This window comes from Callionymus lyra, chromosome 13 (genome assembly GCF_982586985.1).
Source record: "Callionymus lyra chromosome 13, fCalLyr1.hap1.1, whole genome shotgun sequence".
NCBI classification, from domain to species: Eukaryota; Metazoa; Chordata; class Actinopteri; order Syngnathiformes; family Callionymidae; genus Callionymus; species Callionymus lyra.
In genome coordinates, this window is record NC_141830.1 from 7601607 (window position 1) to 7613648 (window position 12042).

Here is a 12042-nt window from a genome sequence, read left to right on the forward strand (position 1 = left end):
AAAGGGTTGCGCTTTAAGAGATGAAACTAGGAGATGCAAGCACAGCACACCGCACTTTGTTTGTACTTAGCGTTATTAGAAAATGCTAATGCTCCGATTCCATTTGGCAGCGCTCACAACGCCCCCAGTTACCGAGCCTGCATCCAGCTCCTGAGCAGCCTGAGTGGATACCAGTACACCCGTCGTGCCTGGAAAAAGGAAGCCTTCGACCTCTTCATGGACCACACCTTTTTCCAAATGGATTCATCCTGCGTCAGCCAGTTAGTGTTCGAGTGTGTTTGTCGAAATACAGAAACAAAAAAACATATTTAAATACTTTGAATCTGTAAAAATACATACTTCAAAGTGGCTATTTTGGCAGGAAAAGGTTGTTTTACAAGTATTTACAGTGAAAAAAGGGATAATAAAAGGAAAAAAAAGTTATTATAAGTAAATTAATATTGTTATTGTTATTAAATTATTGTTTTTTTAATAGACTGAATAATATTGTGTTTCAATTTCTGCTTAAAAATCTATTGGTTTATTTATTTATTTTATTTTTGTTTACATTTTTATTAATTGCTTTATATTATTTAATTTATACATTTTGATATGCCCACTTTAATCTTCAAGTCTCTTATTTTATTAAATTAAGCTGTATTTTCTTTATTTTCTTTATATTTATTTAATTTCTCATTCTGTACTGTCAACACAACAAAAAAGCATGTGTTCAGTTTACAACAATATCAAAAACATGTTTTCAGACTGATTTAAGCATTAGGTTTGTTTATCATTTTTAGTTTATTTCTTTTGATTGATTGATTCTTTTGAATTCCTCCTCATCACCATCTTTCTCTTTGCGTCTCTCCTCACTTGATAAGGCTCAAAACATTTTCAAATTCGAACTTTTTTTGTGTACGAAAGATCTCAATAATACTGATTAATTTTTGAAACAATTAAAGAATATTCCTCTCGCACCAAAGGGAAGAAACACGGCAATCAAGTCTGTGAAATGATGGAGAATCATGTCCACTGAATTGTGTCTAACATAATCTACTTTAATGTCTTTCCCCTGCAGCTGGAGGGCCATCATCGACCACCTGATGACTCATGACAAGACCACGTTCAGAGACCTCATGAGTAAGTCTCCTATCGATGAGGTTGAATGGATGATATATGAGTAAACGTTTCTTCTGGCCACACTTTTTATCCACTTGGTTCATCCTTTATAGTGCGTTTCCTATGCGGCAAAGAGATGGAGGGAGAGTTTGCTTCTAGAAATGCAGAATTAAACCATTTATTTAGTTAAATATATATGGATTATGTGAGTTTTAAAAGTCAAGTTTGTCATTAATATCAGATATCTATGAAATATCTGTGGTTGTACAATTAAGTAAAAATGTGTGTGTGTTTCTGGCATTGAAAAGATTCTGGGTGAAGTTTTATGGATTGTTTTAAATGAAACCCCTTTTTAATTTGACAAACTGATAGACTCGGAGTCATTTAAAACAGCCCACAAAAACTATTCAATTGTAGTTTTACTTTCGTCTTGAGTTGGAGGTAAAAGGTTAATTATCGGTGGTATCATGACGGCATTCTGTTGAAACTCCTCGGCCCTTGACTTTGCTTTTTTCTTAAAAATGTGGCCCCTTTGCTTGATGGAGTTTGACACCCCTGTGATATTTTGTCTGAGAAAACCCCCCCAAAGAAGTCGCATTTTATCCAGAATTCTTTTGCTTGGACATGCTTGCATGCAGAGCCTGTAGATGATGATTTATGCTGTAGAAAATATATGAATGTATAATAGAATGTGGATTAACTATCACATCCATGTCTATACCGGTTTGTGTTTCACTTATTTTGACTAGTTAACAGGTTTAATAACATGACTTTGATCGTCTTACAAGCTAATGTTACTCAAAGGAAATAACCTTTTTTTTTTCAAAATAAAATACCATTGACACCATAATAATCAATAGACCAGAAGTGATATAAATGATTATTTTCATCTGTGCGGTAACAAATGCTTTTATGCTCGACGTGATTTGTTCGAAGGGGAGGCTGCGGTCGCCTGTCTTTATCCCATTGGGTGAAAACTCTTCATCGGCTGATACGAGTTGTCGGGTAGAATCTGAACAGTGTGTTCTGCTGCGTGACTGCAGAAAACCTTCTCCACAGAAACATGCAAATCTACTCCGAGGATGTTAATATGTTCTGATCCCAAATGATGACAATTGTGCAAAATAATGAAATGTAATATTGTCTTGTTTTTGTGCAGTGGTTATAAAGGAGACTTATTATAATCTGTCATTGTTAATTATGATGAATATATAGATAACAGTGTCACAAAACACTTGTTTGACTTAACAACGTATAAGATTGTGAATGTGTGTGTAAAATATTAAGAAATGAAAGGTACAGTATGACATCAGAATATAAAATGCTTGAATTAAACATTTAAAATGTTGAAACTTTCATTTATTTATTTATTTTTATTTAAATGTTGTTGGACTTTTTGTAATTAAAATTAAATGAAATGGGTGTTTTTACACATACATTTTGATTTACTAATTGTAGTAATTCAAAAATGATCTTTCTAAATTCAATATTTCTTAATTTGTAGCCTTTTTAAATGCAGTATTTTCTGATTGTACTATTATACTTTTACTATACATTTTATATTAAATTTAAAAAGCTACAAATGAAAAGATATTAAATTTAGAAAAAAAAGAAATTATTTATTGGAATTACAATAATAATAATAATAATCTAGAATATATATAAATTTAAAAAAAAAGTTAATTATTTTCAGTTAATCCAAATCTTAAAAATGCTTTTCAATAAATGAATTCAAATTTAAAAAATCAACTATTATATTCTGATGGATCTAATATACTTGCATATGAATTACTCTGTTTGGATTTCATCTCTACAGATATTAATAATGATAATGTAGGAAAATATAAGTGACTTCTCTTTCAGTTTTCTAAATCTAAAAGAGAAAAGTTGTACTGCAGAATCATTTTTAAAAATCATGTTTTTTTTCTTTCAGCTCGAGTGGCTGTGGCTCAGAGCAGCTCCTTGAGTCTGTTCACCAACAGAGATGCTGAGCTGGAGCAGAGAGCGATGCTGCTCAAGCGTTTGGCCTTCACCATCTACAGCAGCGAAGTGGACCAATACCAGAAATACTTGCCCGACATCCAAGGTACGTCCGCCGCCGCCGTCCTCTTCAGACTCGCCGCAGCCGAGCTTTGATTCGACTTCCTACGCAGAACGCCTGGTGGAGAGCCTGCGTCTGCCTCAGGTGCCCATCCTCCACGCTCAGGTCTTCCTCTTCTTCAGAGTGCTGCTGCTGCGCATGTCGCCGCAACACCTCACCTCCCTGTGGCCCACCATGATCACTGAGCTGGTGAAGACACTCGACTCTTTGTTTTTATTCTTATTCTTTTTTTTATTAAACCTCTACGTGCGTCTCTGCAGGTTCAAGTGTTTCTGCTGATGGAGCAGGAGCTGATGGCAGACGAGGACATGTCAAGGTTATTCAACTGAATTTTTATTTTACTCTTGATTTTATTATATATAATTACATTTTTAAAATTCTTTTTATTTAAACATTTTAAAGAGGCAAAAAACAACATTCTATATTTCATATATTTTGTGGTTTAAAATACAATAAAAACATGTATTATTCCATTAAAATAATTTATAATTTTTTACCTTTTTTATACATTTTATTTAAACAATACGAAAAATATATGGATACCCATAAATAGGACAAATAAAAGTAAGAAAGAGGAATAAAAAATGTCTTCAAAGTAGTATCTTTGACAAATTATATGTTTAGTTTTACTAGTCATAAAATTAAGTAAGATAAACGGCATAAACGATTCTAATTTTTCAGATTTATATTTTATAATTTTGCGACCCAGGCCTTTCCCTGAACATCCGTTTTATTCCAAATTAATTTGTCTTCCTTATCTTATCTTAAACACTGGGATGTTTGTCGGTCAAATGACTTGAAGAGCTGAAATCCATGAGTGACACATGCGATCTCTGTGCTTTCAGGACACTGGGTCCGTCTGTAGCCGGCCTCGAGACCACATATTCGGGGGGGAACGGCTTCTCGACCTCGTACAACAGCCAGCGATGGCTGAACCTCTACCTGTCCGCCTGCAAGCTCCTGGATCTGGCCTTGGCTCTTCCACCCGAGAGTCTGCCCCAGTTCCAGATGTGAGTGTTGACGGATCCCAATGTTAAATGCACATTTCATTGATCAAAGACACCAGACTTGGTTTCTGCCGATACTTCTACTCTTTGGTACTCTTAGGCTCAAATCTATTACTCTGCAGGACTATATAGTTTTACTCTGCAAGACTCTGTTGTATTACTGTGTAAAACTTTGTAGTATTTCTCCCCGAGGCTTCTTATTTTAATCCGCAAAACCCCATAGTATTACTTCGCGAGACTTTGTAGTATAACACTGCAAGGCTTCGTAGTATTACGCCTCAATGCTCTGTAGTATTAGTCCGCAAGACTCCGTAGTATTACTTGGCCTGGCTTACTAGTATTACACTGCAAGGCCTCTTAGTATAAGACTGCGATGCTTCATAGTATTAAACCGCAAAGCTCTGTTGTATTAGTCAGCAAGACACAGTAGTATTACTCCCTGAAACTTCATAGTTTTACTCTAAAGAGCTTTGTACTATTTCTCCCTTTGCAAAGCACTACATAGTATTATTTCGCAAATCTCTGTAGTATTACTCTGTGTGTTTCCGCAGTATTACACAGCAAGGCTTTGTAATATTACAGCGATAGGCGCTGTAGTATAACCCACAATTCTCTATAAAAAAAAAAAATCTCCTTGTGGCTCTGTAGTATTACTTTGTGAAGCTTTGTAGTATTACTACGCAGGACTCGGTAGCATTACTCTGCAAAAGTCTGTAATATTACCCCGCGAGGCTCTTTAGTATAACTTCTTGAGTTTCTGTAGTATTACCCCGTGAGGCTCTGTAGTATTACCTCTTGAGGCTCCGCAGTATAACTTAATGAATTTTTGTAGTATTACCTCTTGAGGCTCTGTAGTAAAACTTCATGATTTTCTGTAGTATTACCCCGTGAGCTTCTGTAGTATAACTTCATGAGTTTCTGTAGTATTACCCCGTGAGGCTCTGTAGTATAACTTCATGATTTTCTGTAGTATTACCCCGTGAGCTTCTGTTGTATAACTTCATGAGTTTCTGTAGTATTACCCCGTGAGGCTCTGTAGTATAACTTCATGAGTTTCTGTAGTATTACCTCTTGATGCTCTGTAATATCATGGGTTTCTGTAATATTACCCCGCGAGGCTCTTTAGTATAACTTCATGAGTTTCTGTAGTATTACCCCGTGAGGCTCTGTAGTATTACCTCTTGAGGCTCCGCAGTATAACTTAATGAATTTTTGTAGTATTACCTCTTGAGGCTCTGTAGTAAAACTTCATGATTTTCTGTAGTATTACCCCGTGAGCTTCTGTAGTATACCTTCATGAGTTTCTGTAGTATTACCCCGTGAGGCTCTGTAGTATAACTTCATGAGTTTCTGTAGTATTACCCCGTGAGGCTCTGTAGTATAACTTCATGAGTTTCTGTAGTATTACCTCTTGAGGCTCTGTAATATCATGGGTTTCTGTAATATTACCCCGCGAGGCTCTTTAGTATAACTTCATGAGTTTCTGTAGTATTACCCCGTGAGGCTCTGTAGTATTACCTCTTGAGGCTCCGCAGTATAACTTAATGAATTTTTGTAGTATTACCTCTTGAGGCTCTGTAGTAAAACTTCATGATTTTCTGTAGTATTACCCCGTGAGCTTCTGTAGTATAACTTCATGAGTTTCAGTAGTATTACCCCGTGAGGCTCTGTAGTATAACTTCATGATTTTCTGTAGTATTACCCCGTGAGCTTCTGTAGTATAACTTCATGAGTTTCTGTAGTATTACCCTGTGAGGCTCTGTAGTATAACTTCATGATTTTCTGTAGTATTACCCCGTGAGCTTCTGTAGTATAACTTCATGAGTTTCTGTAGTATTACCTCGTGAGGCTCTGTAGTATAATTTCATGATTTTCTGTAGTATTACCCCGTGAGCTTCTGTAGTATAACTTCATGAGTTTCTGTAGTATTACCCCGTGAGGCTCTGTAGTATAACTTCATGATTTTCTGTAGTATTACCCCGTGAGCTTCTGTAGTATAACTTCATGAGTTTCTGTAGTATTACCCTGTGAGGCTCTGTAGTATAACTTCATGAGTTTCTGTAGTATTACCTCTTGATGCTCTGTAATATCATGGGTTTCTGTAATATTACCCCGCGAGGCTCTTTAGTATAACTTCATGAGTTTCTGTAGTATTACCCCGTGAGGCTCTGTAGTATAACTTCATCAGTTTCTGTAGTATTACCCCGTGAGGCTCTGTAGTATAACTTCATGAGTTTAGGTAGTATTACCTCTTGAGGCTCTGTAGTATAACGTCATGGGTTTCTGTAGTATTACCTCTTGATGCTCTGTAATATCATGGGTTTCTGTAGTATTATTTCGTGAGTCCTTGTGGCTCCGTGGCTTCACCACATCTATCATTCAAGTCCATCAGTCACGCAGTGGAAGAACATTTTTAAGAAAACTGTTATGATTTGACTCTTTAAATAAAAGTGTCTTGATTGTTTTGATCCAGGTATCGCTGGGCTTTCATTCCTGAGGCTTCAGACGACGCAGGCCTGGAGGTGCGACGTCAGGGAACTCACCAGCGCGAGTTCAAACCTTACGTGGTCCGACTGGCCAAGCTGCTGAGGAAACGGGCCAAGGTAGATCCTGCAGCTGATGAAGGGAGTTTCTTAAGTCCTCACATTTTTATTGTCCCCCGCACAGAAAAACCCAGAGGAGGACTGCTCCATGAAGACCCTGTCCTGGGAGCCCGGCCACCTGATGCTGACCCTGTACGTGATCCGCAGCATGGAGCAGCTGCTGCCCTTCTTCAACCTGCTCAGCCAGGTGTTCAACAGCAAGTCCAGCAGCCGCTCCGGAACCTCCTACAGCCACAACCCGGCGGATGCTTCCCTCCCGGGCCACAAGGAGGGCCAGAAGCTGGAGAGCCAGAAGGTCTTCTGGAGTCGAGCACGACAGAACATCGAGGAGATGGTGGAGAAGGATTTCCTGGAGGGACTTATCAAGACGTGAGACTTTTAGAGAGACTTGAATAACAAAAAAGGGTTGATTACTGACGATTTGTACATTTGTTTTTTGTATTTATTATCATTTTACTTTTCAAAAGACTATTTAATTTTAATTGTACATATGTAGCAGCTTTGATGACCCGATTTTACTACTTCGTGTGACGACGGGGACTCGAGGTGTCATTCCATATTGATGTGACTTAATAAAGATTTATAATTGAAATGTCTGAAAAATTACCTTTGGAAATATTCTGTGCTGAACATGGTAAGGATTTTATTTTATAAATGTTCTTTGATAATATTTGTCCACAATTAAATGCCTTTTTTGTTGTTTTTTTTAAATAACAAAGAAATGTATACGTTGTCCTTTGATCCTTCAGTTAATACTATGTGTTATTAAATGAGAAGGATTTTGTTCAGTATAGTCACAATATTTTGCGCGTCACCTACATTTCTAGATAGAAACATGAATTTTAAGCGGCTGTTGGACACTATTAACAAAAAAAAACCTCGTTTCAGCACCACGGACAGCGACCAGTATGTCGGTTTTTGTGTTATTTAGAGAACACATTTAAAAGGTATCAGTCTAAATAAGGGGTCTCAAACTCATCTAGAGGGAGGGGTCAGAGGTCAATTCTTGTAGAGACTGTGCCGCAGACCCGGAGGTCTTTCAACTATTCATTTATTAACGAATATGACACATTTGGTTACATTTTGGTTCAATGTTTAATGGATTTTTGTTTTGTTTTACTGTGAATTTGGGTAATTTTTGATACATTTGTACGTGATATTTTATATTTTATCTAAACTGTTTAATCAAAGCTATAAGAAACAAACACAACCCATTTATTTTGTGGTGACAAAAAAATAAATAATATAAACGAAATAAAAAGAGGTGAATAAAATATGATAAAAATAAAATAAGAGATACTCGTTAAATGGCATATAAATAATTAATTATCAATATAAAATCAATTATTTTGTCTTTTTGCGGTAAACCAATGACTCACGGACCGGTACTGTAGAGGACCCGGATGTGAGCTAATTTATAGAAACATTTAAAAAAAAAAAAGAAAATCGAGGTTTTTGCTTCTTATGACCTTCACGTGACGTCACGAGCGAGGCACGAGCCTTCACGTCCATCCATATCCTCCCATCTTACTCTCGCGGGAACAACGCCGGGCAGCCCCTGCATAGCACTCTCGCGAGACTTGGGCCGGCGGTGGGCGTGGCTACAGCCCGGGCTATAAAAGCATTAATAATGAAATAAAGTGGAAACGAGAAGACGCACATCCGCCATCCTGTCGCCCGGCTGACGCGCGGATACTCGGCTGGAAGTCGTTGGCTCACGGGTGAGAAGCGCAGGGGAGAGCGAGGGGAGGAACAGCGGTTGGGGGGAGGATGCGAGCGAGGGTCTGAGGTCCAGTGTCCCGCAGAGACAGAGGAGAGAGGAGGATAATCCCGAGGAGCTCCATCCGGGGAGAGAGGAGACACCAGGAGCCGCTTTACAACTGGATCTTATTTCCGCTTCCTGTCCTGTTATCTTTGAGATAAACCCCCCGCCCCCAGACATCAGTGGGAGTCTTGTTGGTTTTTGAGGAGAACCGTTTCCGAGCTGGTTGGGACCCCACCGGAGAGAAGGAGACAAGATGTCGGGTCAGACTCTGACGGACCGCATCGCCGCGGCTCAGTACACCCTGACCGGGTCTGAGGTGTGTCGAGCTGTGTGTAAGGCCACCACTCACGAGCAGACTGCACCCAAGAAGAAGCACCTGGAGAGTGAGTAGATCTAGCTTTCTATCTATCTTTCTATCTTTCTTCTTTCTTACTATCTATCTATCCATCTATCCATCCAGCCCTCCATCCATCCATCCATCCATCCATCCATCCATCCATCCATCCATCCATCCATCCATCCATCCATCCATCCATCCATCCATCCATCCATCCTTCCTTCCTTCCTTCCTTCCTTCCTTCCATTCATCCAATGATCCATCCATCCATCCATCTATCCTTCCATCTATCCATCTATCTATCATCCATCCATCCATCCATCCATCCATCCATCCATCCATCCATCCATCCATCCATCCATCCATCCATCCATCCTTCCTTCCTTCCTTCCTTCCTTCCTTCCATTCATCCAATGATCCATCCATCCATCCATCTATCCTTCCATCTATCCATCTATCTATCCATCCATCCATCCATCCATCCATCCATCCATCCATCTATCCATCCATCCATCCATCCATCCATCCATCCATCTATCCTTCCATCCATCCATCCATCCATCCATCCATCCATCCATCCATCCATCCATCCATCCATCCATCCATCCATCCATCCATCCATCCATCCATCCATCCACCCATCCATCCATCCATCCATCCATCTATCCTTCCTTCCTTCCTTCCTTCCTTCATTCCTTTCTTCCTTCCATTCATCCATCCATCTATCCTTCCTTCCTTCCTTCCTTCCTTCCTTCCTTCCTTCCTTCCTTCCTTCCTTCCTTCCTTCATTCCTTTCTTCCTATCATCCATCCATCCTTCCTTCCTTCCTTCCTTCCTTCCTTCCTTTCTTCCTTCCATTCATCTATCCTTCATTCCTTTCTTCCTTCCATTCATCCATCCATCCATCCATCCATCCTTCATCTATCCTTCCTTCATTCATCCTTCCATCCATCCATCCATCCATCTTTCCATCCATCCATCCTTCCATCCTCCATTCATTCATCCATCCTTCTTTCCTTCCATCCATCCACCCATCCATCTTTCCTTCCTTCAATCTTTCTATCCATCCATCCATCCATCCTTCCATCCTTCCTTCATCCATTCATTCATCCATCCTTCTTTCCTTCCATCCATCCATCCATCTTTCCTTCCTTCAATCTTTCTATCCATCCATCCATCCATCCTTCTTTCCATCATCCATCCATCCATCCATCCATCTATCTATTCACCCATCATCACTTTCTTTCATTCCTGTCCTTCAAATATTCTCTCCATCCACCACCATCATGATGGTTGCCTCCCCCTTTCTTTACTTCCACCAAACAAACCCAAACATTCTTTAAAGAGGGGCCACACTAGATGTTTGGTGAAACCGAGCAGGGGCCAAACAGTGACGCCAGTGACATTAATAATGATAAATTACACCGTCATATGATGTAAGAGACGTCTTCGTTGTGTCTCAATCGGGTACAAAACCATCATAAGCTGGGGACCATCCCAGCTAGTTAGGGCAAAGGGATGTGTACGAAAGTGAGGAGCTAACTGTGGCTCAGGAAATTGGAGGGAAGGGAAGAATGGAATAGAATGTGACGTAATATTACGAGAATATCAACACAAACGTTAACCTACTTTCATTTAAGACAAGAATCCAACCGTCCATTGGAGTCGCCAGACGGGGCTTTTTTGTAAAGTCTTATCTGACTAAATGTTTTGTCGTATTCTCAGCATTAAGACAGACAGAATATAAACTAAATAACAGAAGCAGATAAAAAGAGTTGGCGTTAAAAATGCTACCTTAAAGCAAAACAAGCTATGGTTTAAATGATAATATTTGTTTTTCGACAAGAACTTCACAATACGATACGCATCATGATACTGGACTAAAAAACAAAACCATAGCGAGATATCGGATTTAAGTCGGATTTAAATCCGAATAATAATATCAATATTTATATATAAATATTTTCAATCCTAAACTTCCTGATAATGATTCAGAAATTTGACTATAAACACCTTCAAAGTAAAACCTGAATGAAAAAAAAAGCTTTATTATGATAATACTTATTAATTTGGTTTCTATTTCTCAGCACCAGGACAAGTGGCTGGTGTGCAGTTTACAAATGGATCCCAACATGGTAGCTTATCTACCGCTGGTCCACCAGTTTATCAGGATAATTGAATAAGCAACTCACACACACGCCCACATGCCGTGTGCTGCTCTAGTGCTGCATAATTAAAAAGGATATTGGTTTTTGTTAGCCAGCACGGCAGCACGCCGTCTAACTGAAGGAAGGAAATAAAAAGAAGAAAGACTATTCTTGGTCCAGGTGTTTTTCAAGAGTGATGATTGGATGTCACTCGCAAACTAACACTTCGGTGAGTCATCGGCCAGTTTTTGTGTGAGAAATGTTTAAGATAAGATAAGATTTGGGTGCGTTTGCTACAGAACAGAAGAAACGATTAAACATAAACACATATAAGATTAGACGTACAGTGCAAAAAGAACAATATAGGGCCTAATAATAAATAATAAAATAAAATACAATAAAGTTAAATGCAATATAAATAAAACAATAGAAAACTAAGATTAAAAAAATGTTATTGTAACATAGACAAATGCCTTAAACAATATTTTTGTGGTCGTTTTGGTGATACGAAAATGTGTCTAATACACAAACGGTCTTAGTTCTTGTCAATGAAACTATGTTTGGTTTAACCCTTGTGTTGTCTCTGGCCCTGGCTCCCAGGAATACACCTGCAATGGTGAAGGTCGTTCACCTTGACCCGGAGACAACACAAAGGGATACCACAAACACATTTGTTTTTCCGGCCACCGGGTCACCTTGACCCGGAGGCAACACAAGGGATACCATAAACACAATTGTTCGGGGCCACCGGGTCACCTTGACCCGGAGGCAACACAAGGGATACCATAAACACAATTGTTCGGGGCCACCGGGTCACCTTGACCCTGAGATAACGCGAGGGTTAAAAAGATGAATCGGTACGAATTGGAGATCGATATTAAAGATATTTGTCAGGTTAGGAATCTGAGTTGACGCTTTTAAATAAAGAATATAAATCATATCTGGTTTAGAGTCGCACACAAGTGAGAACAACACAGAGTTTAC

General features: G+C 38.9%; 2 protein-coding genes across 3 annotated transcripts in view; both read left to right on the forward strand.

Annotated features, from left to right (window-relative positions):
• Nucleotides 1-7415, forward strand: part of dop1a (DOP1 leucine zipper like protein A) — a 34548-nt gene extending 27133 nt beyond the window's left edge. For both annotated transcript variants that reach the window (XM_087804926.1, XM_087804928.1), the window contains exons 31-38: nucleotides 111-260; nucleotides 1058-1119; nucleotides 3032-3184; nucleotides 3252-3388; nucleotides 3460-3515; nucleotides 4045-4209; nucleotides 6680-6809; nucleotides 6874-7415. In XM_087804926.1, the coding sequence (XP_087661052.1) occupies nucleotides 111-260; nucleotides 1058-1119; nucleotides 3032-3184; nucleotides 3252-3388; nucleotides 3460-3515; nucleotides 4045-4209; nucleotides 6680-6809; nucleotides 6874-7182 (1162 nt within the window). In that variant the 3' untranslated portion in view covers nucleotides 7183-7415. The remainder of the gene's footprint in view (nucleotides 1-110; nucleotides 261-1057; nucleotides 1120-3031; nucleotides 3185-3251; nucleotides 3389-3459; nucleotides 3516-4044; nucleotides 4210-6679; nucleotides 6810-6873) is intronic.
• Nucleotides 7416-8470: 1055 nt separating this feature from the next.
• Nucleotides 8471-12042, forward strand: part of snap91a (synaptosome associated protein 91a) — a 44440-nt gene continuing 40868 nt past the window's right edge. The window contains exon 1 of the mRNA XM_087805402.1: nucleotides 8471-8957. Coding sequence (XP_087661528.1) covers nucleotides 8828-8957 — 130 coding nt within the window. The 5' untranslated portion in view covers nucleotides 8471-8827. The remainder of the gene's footprint in view (nucleotides 8958-12042) is intronic.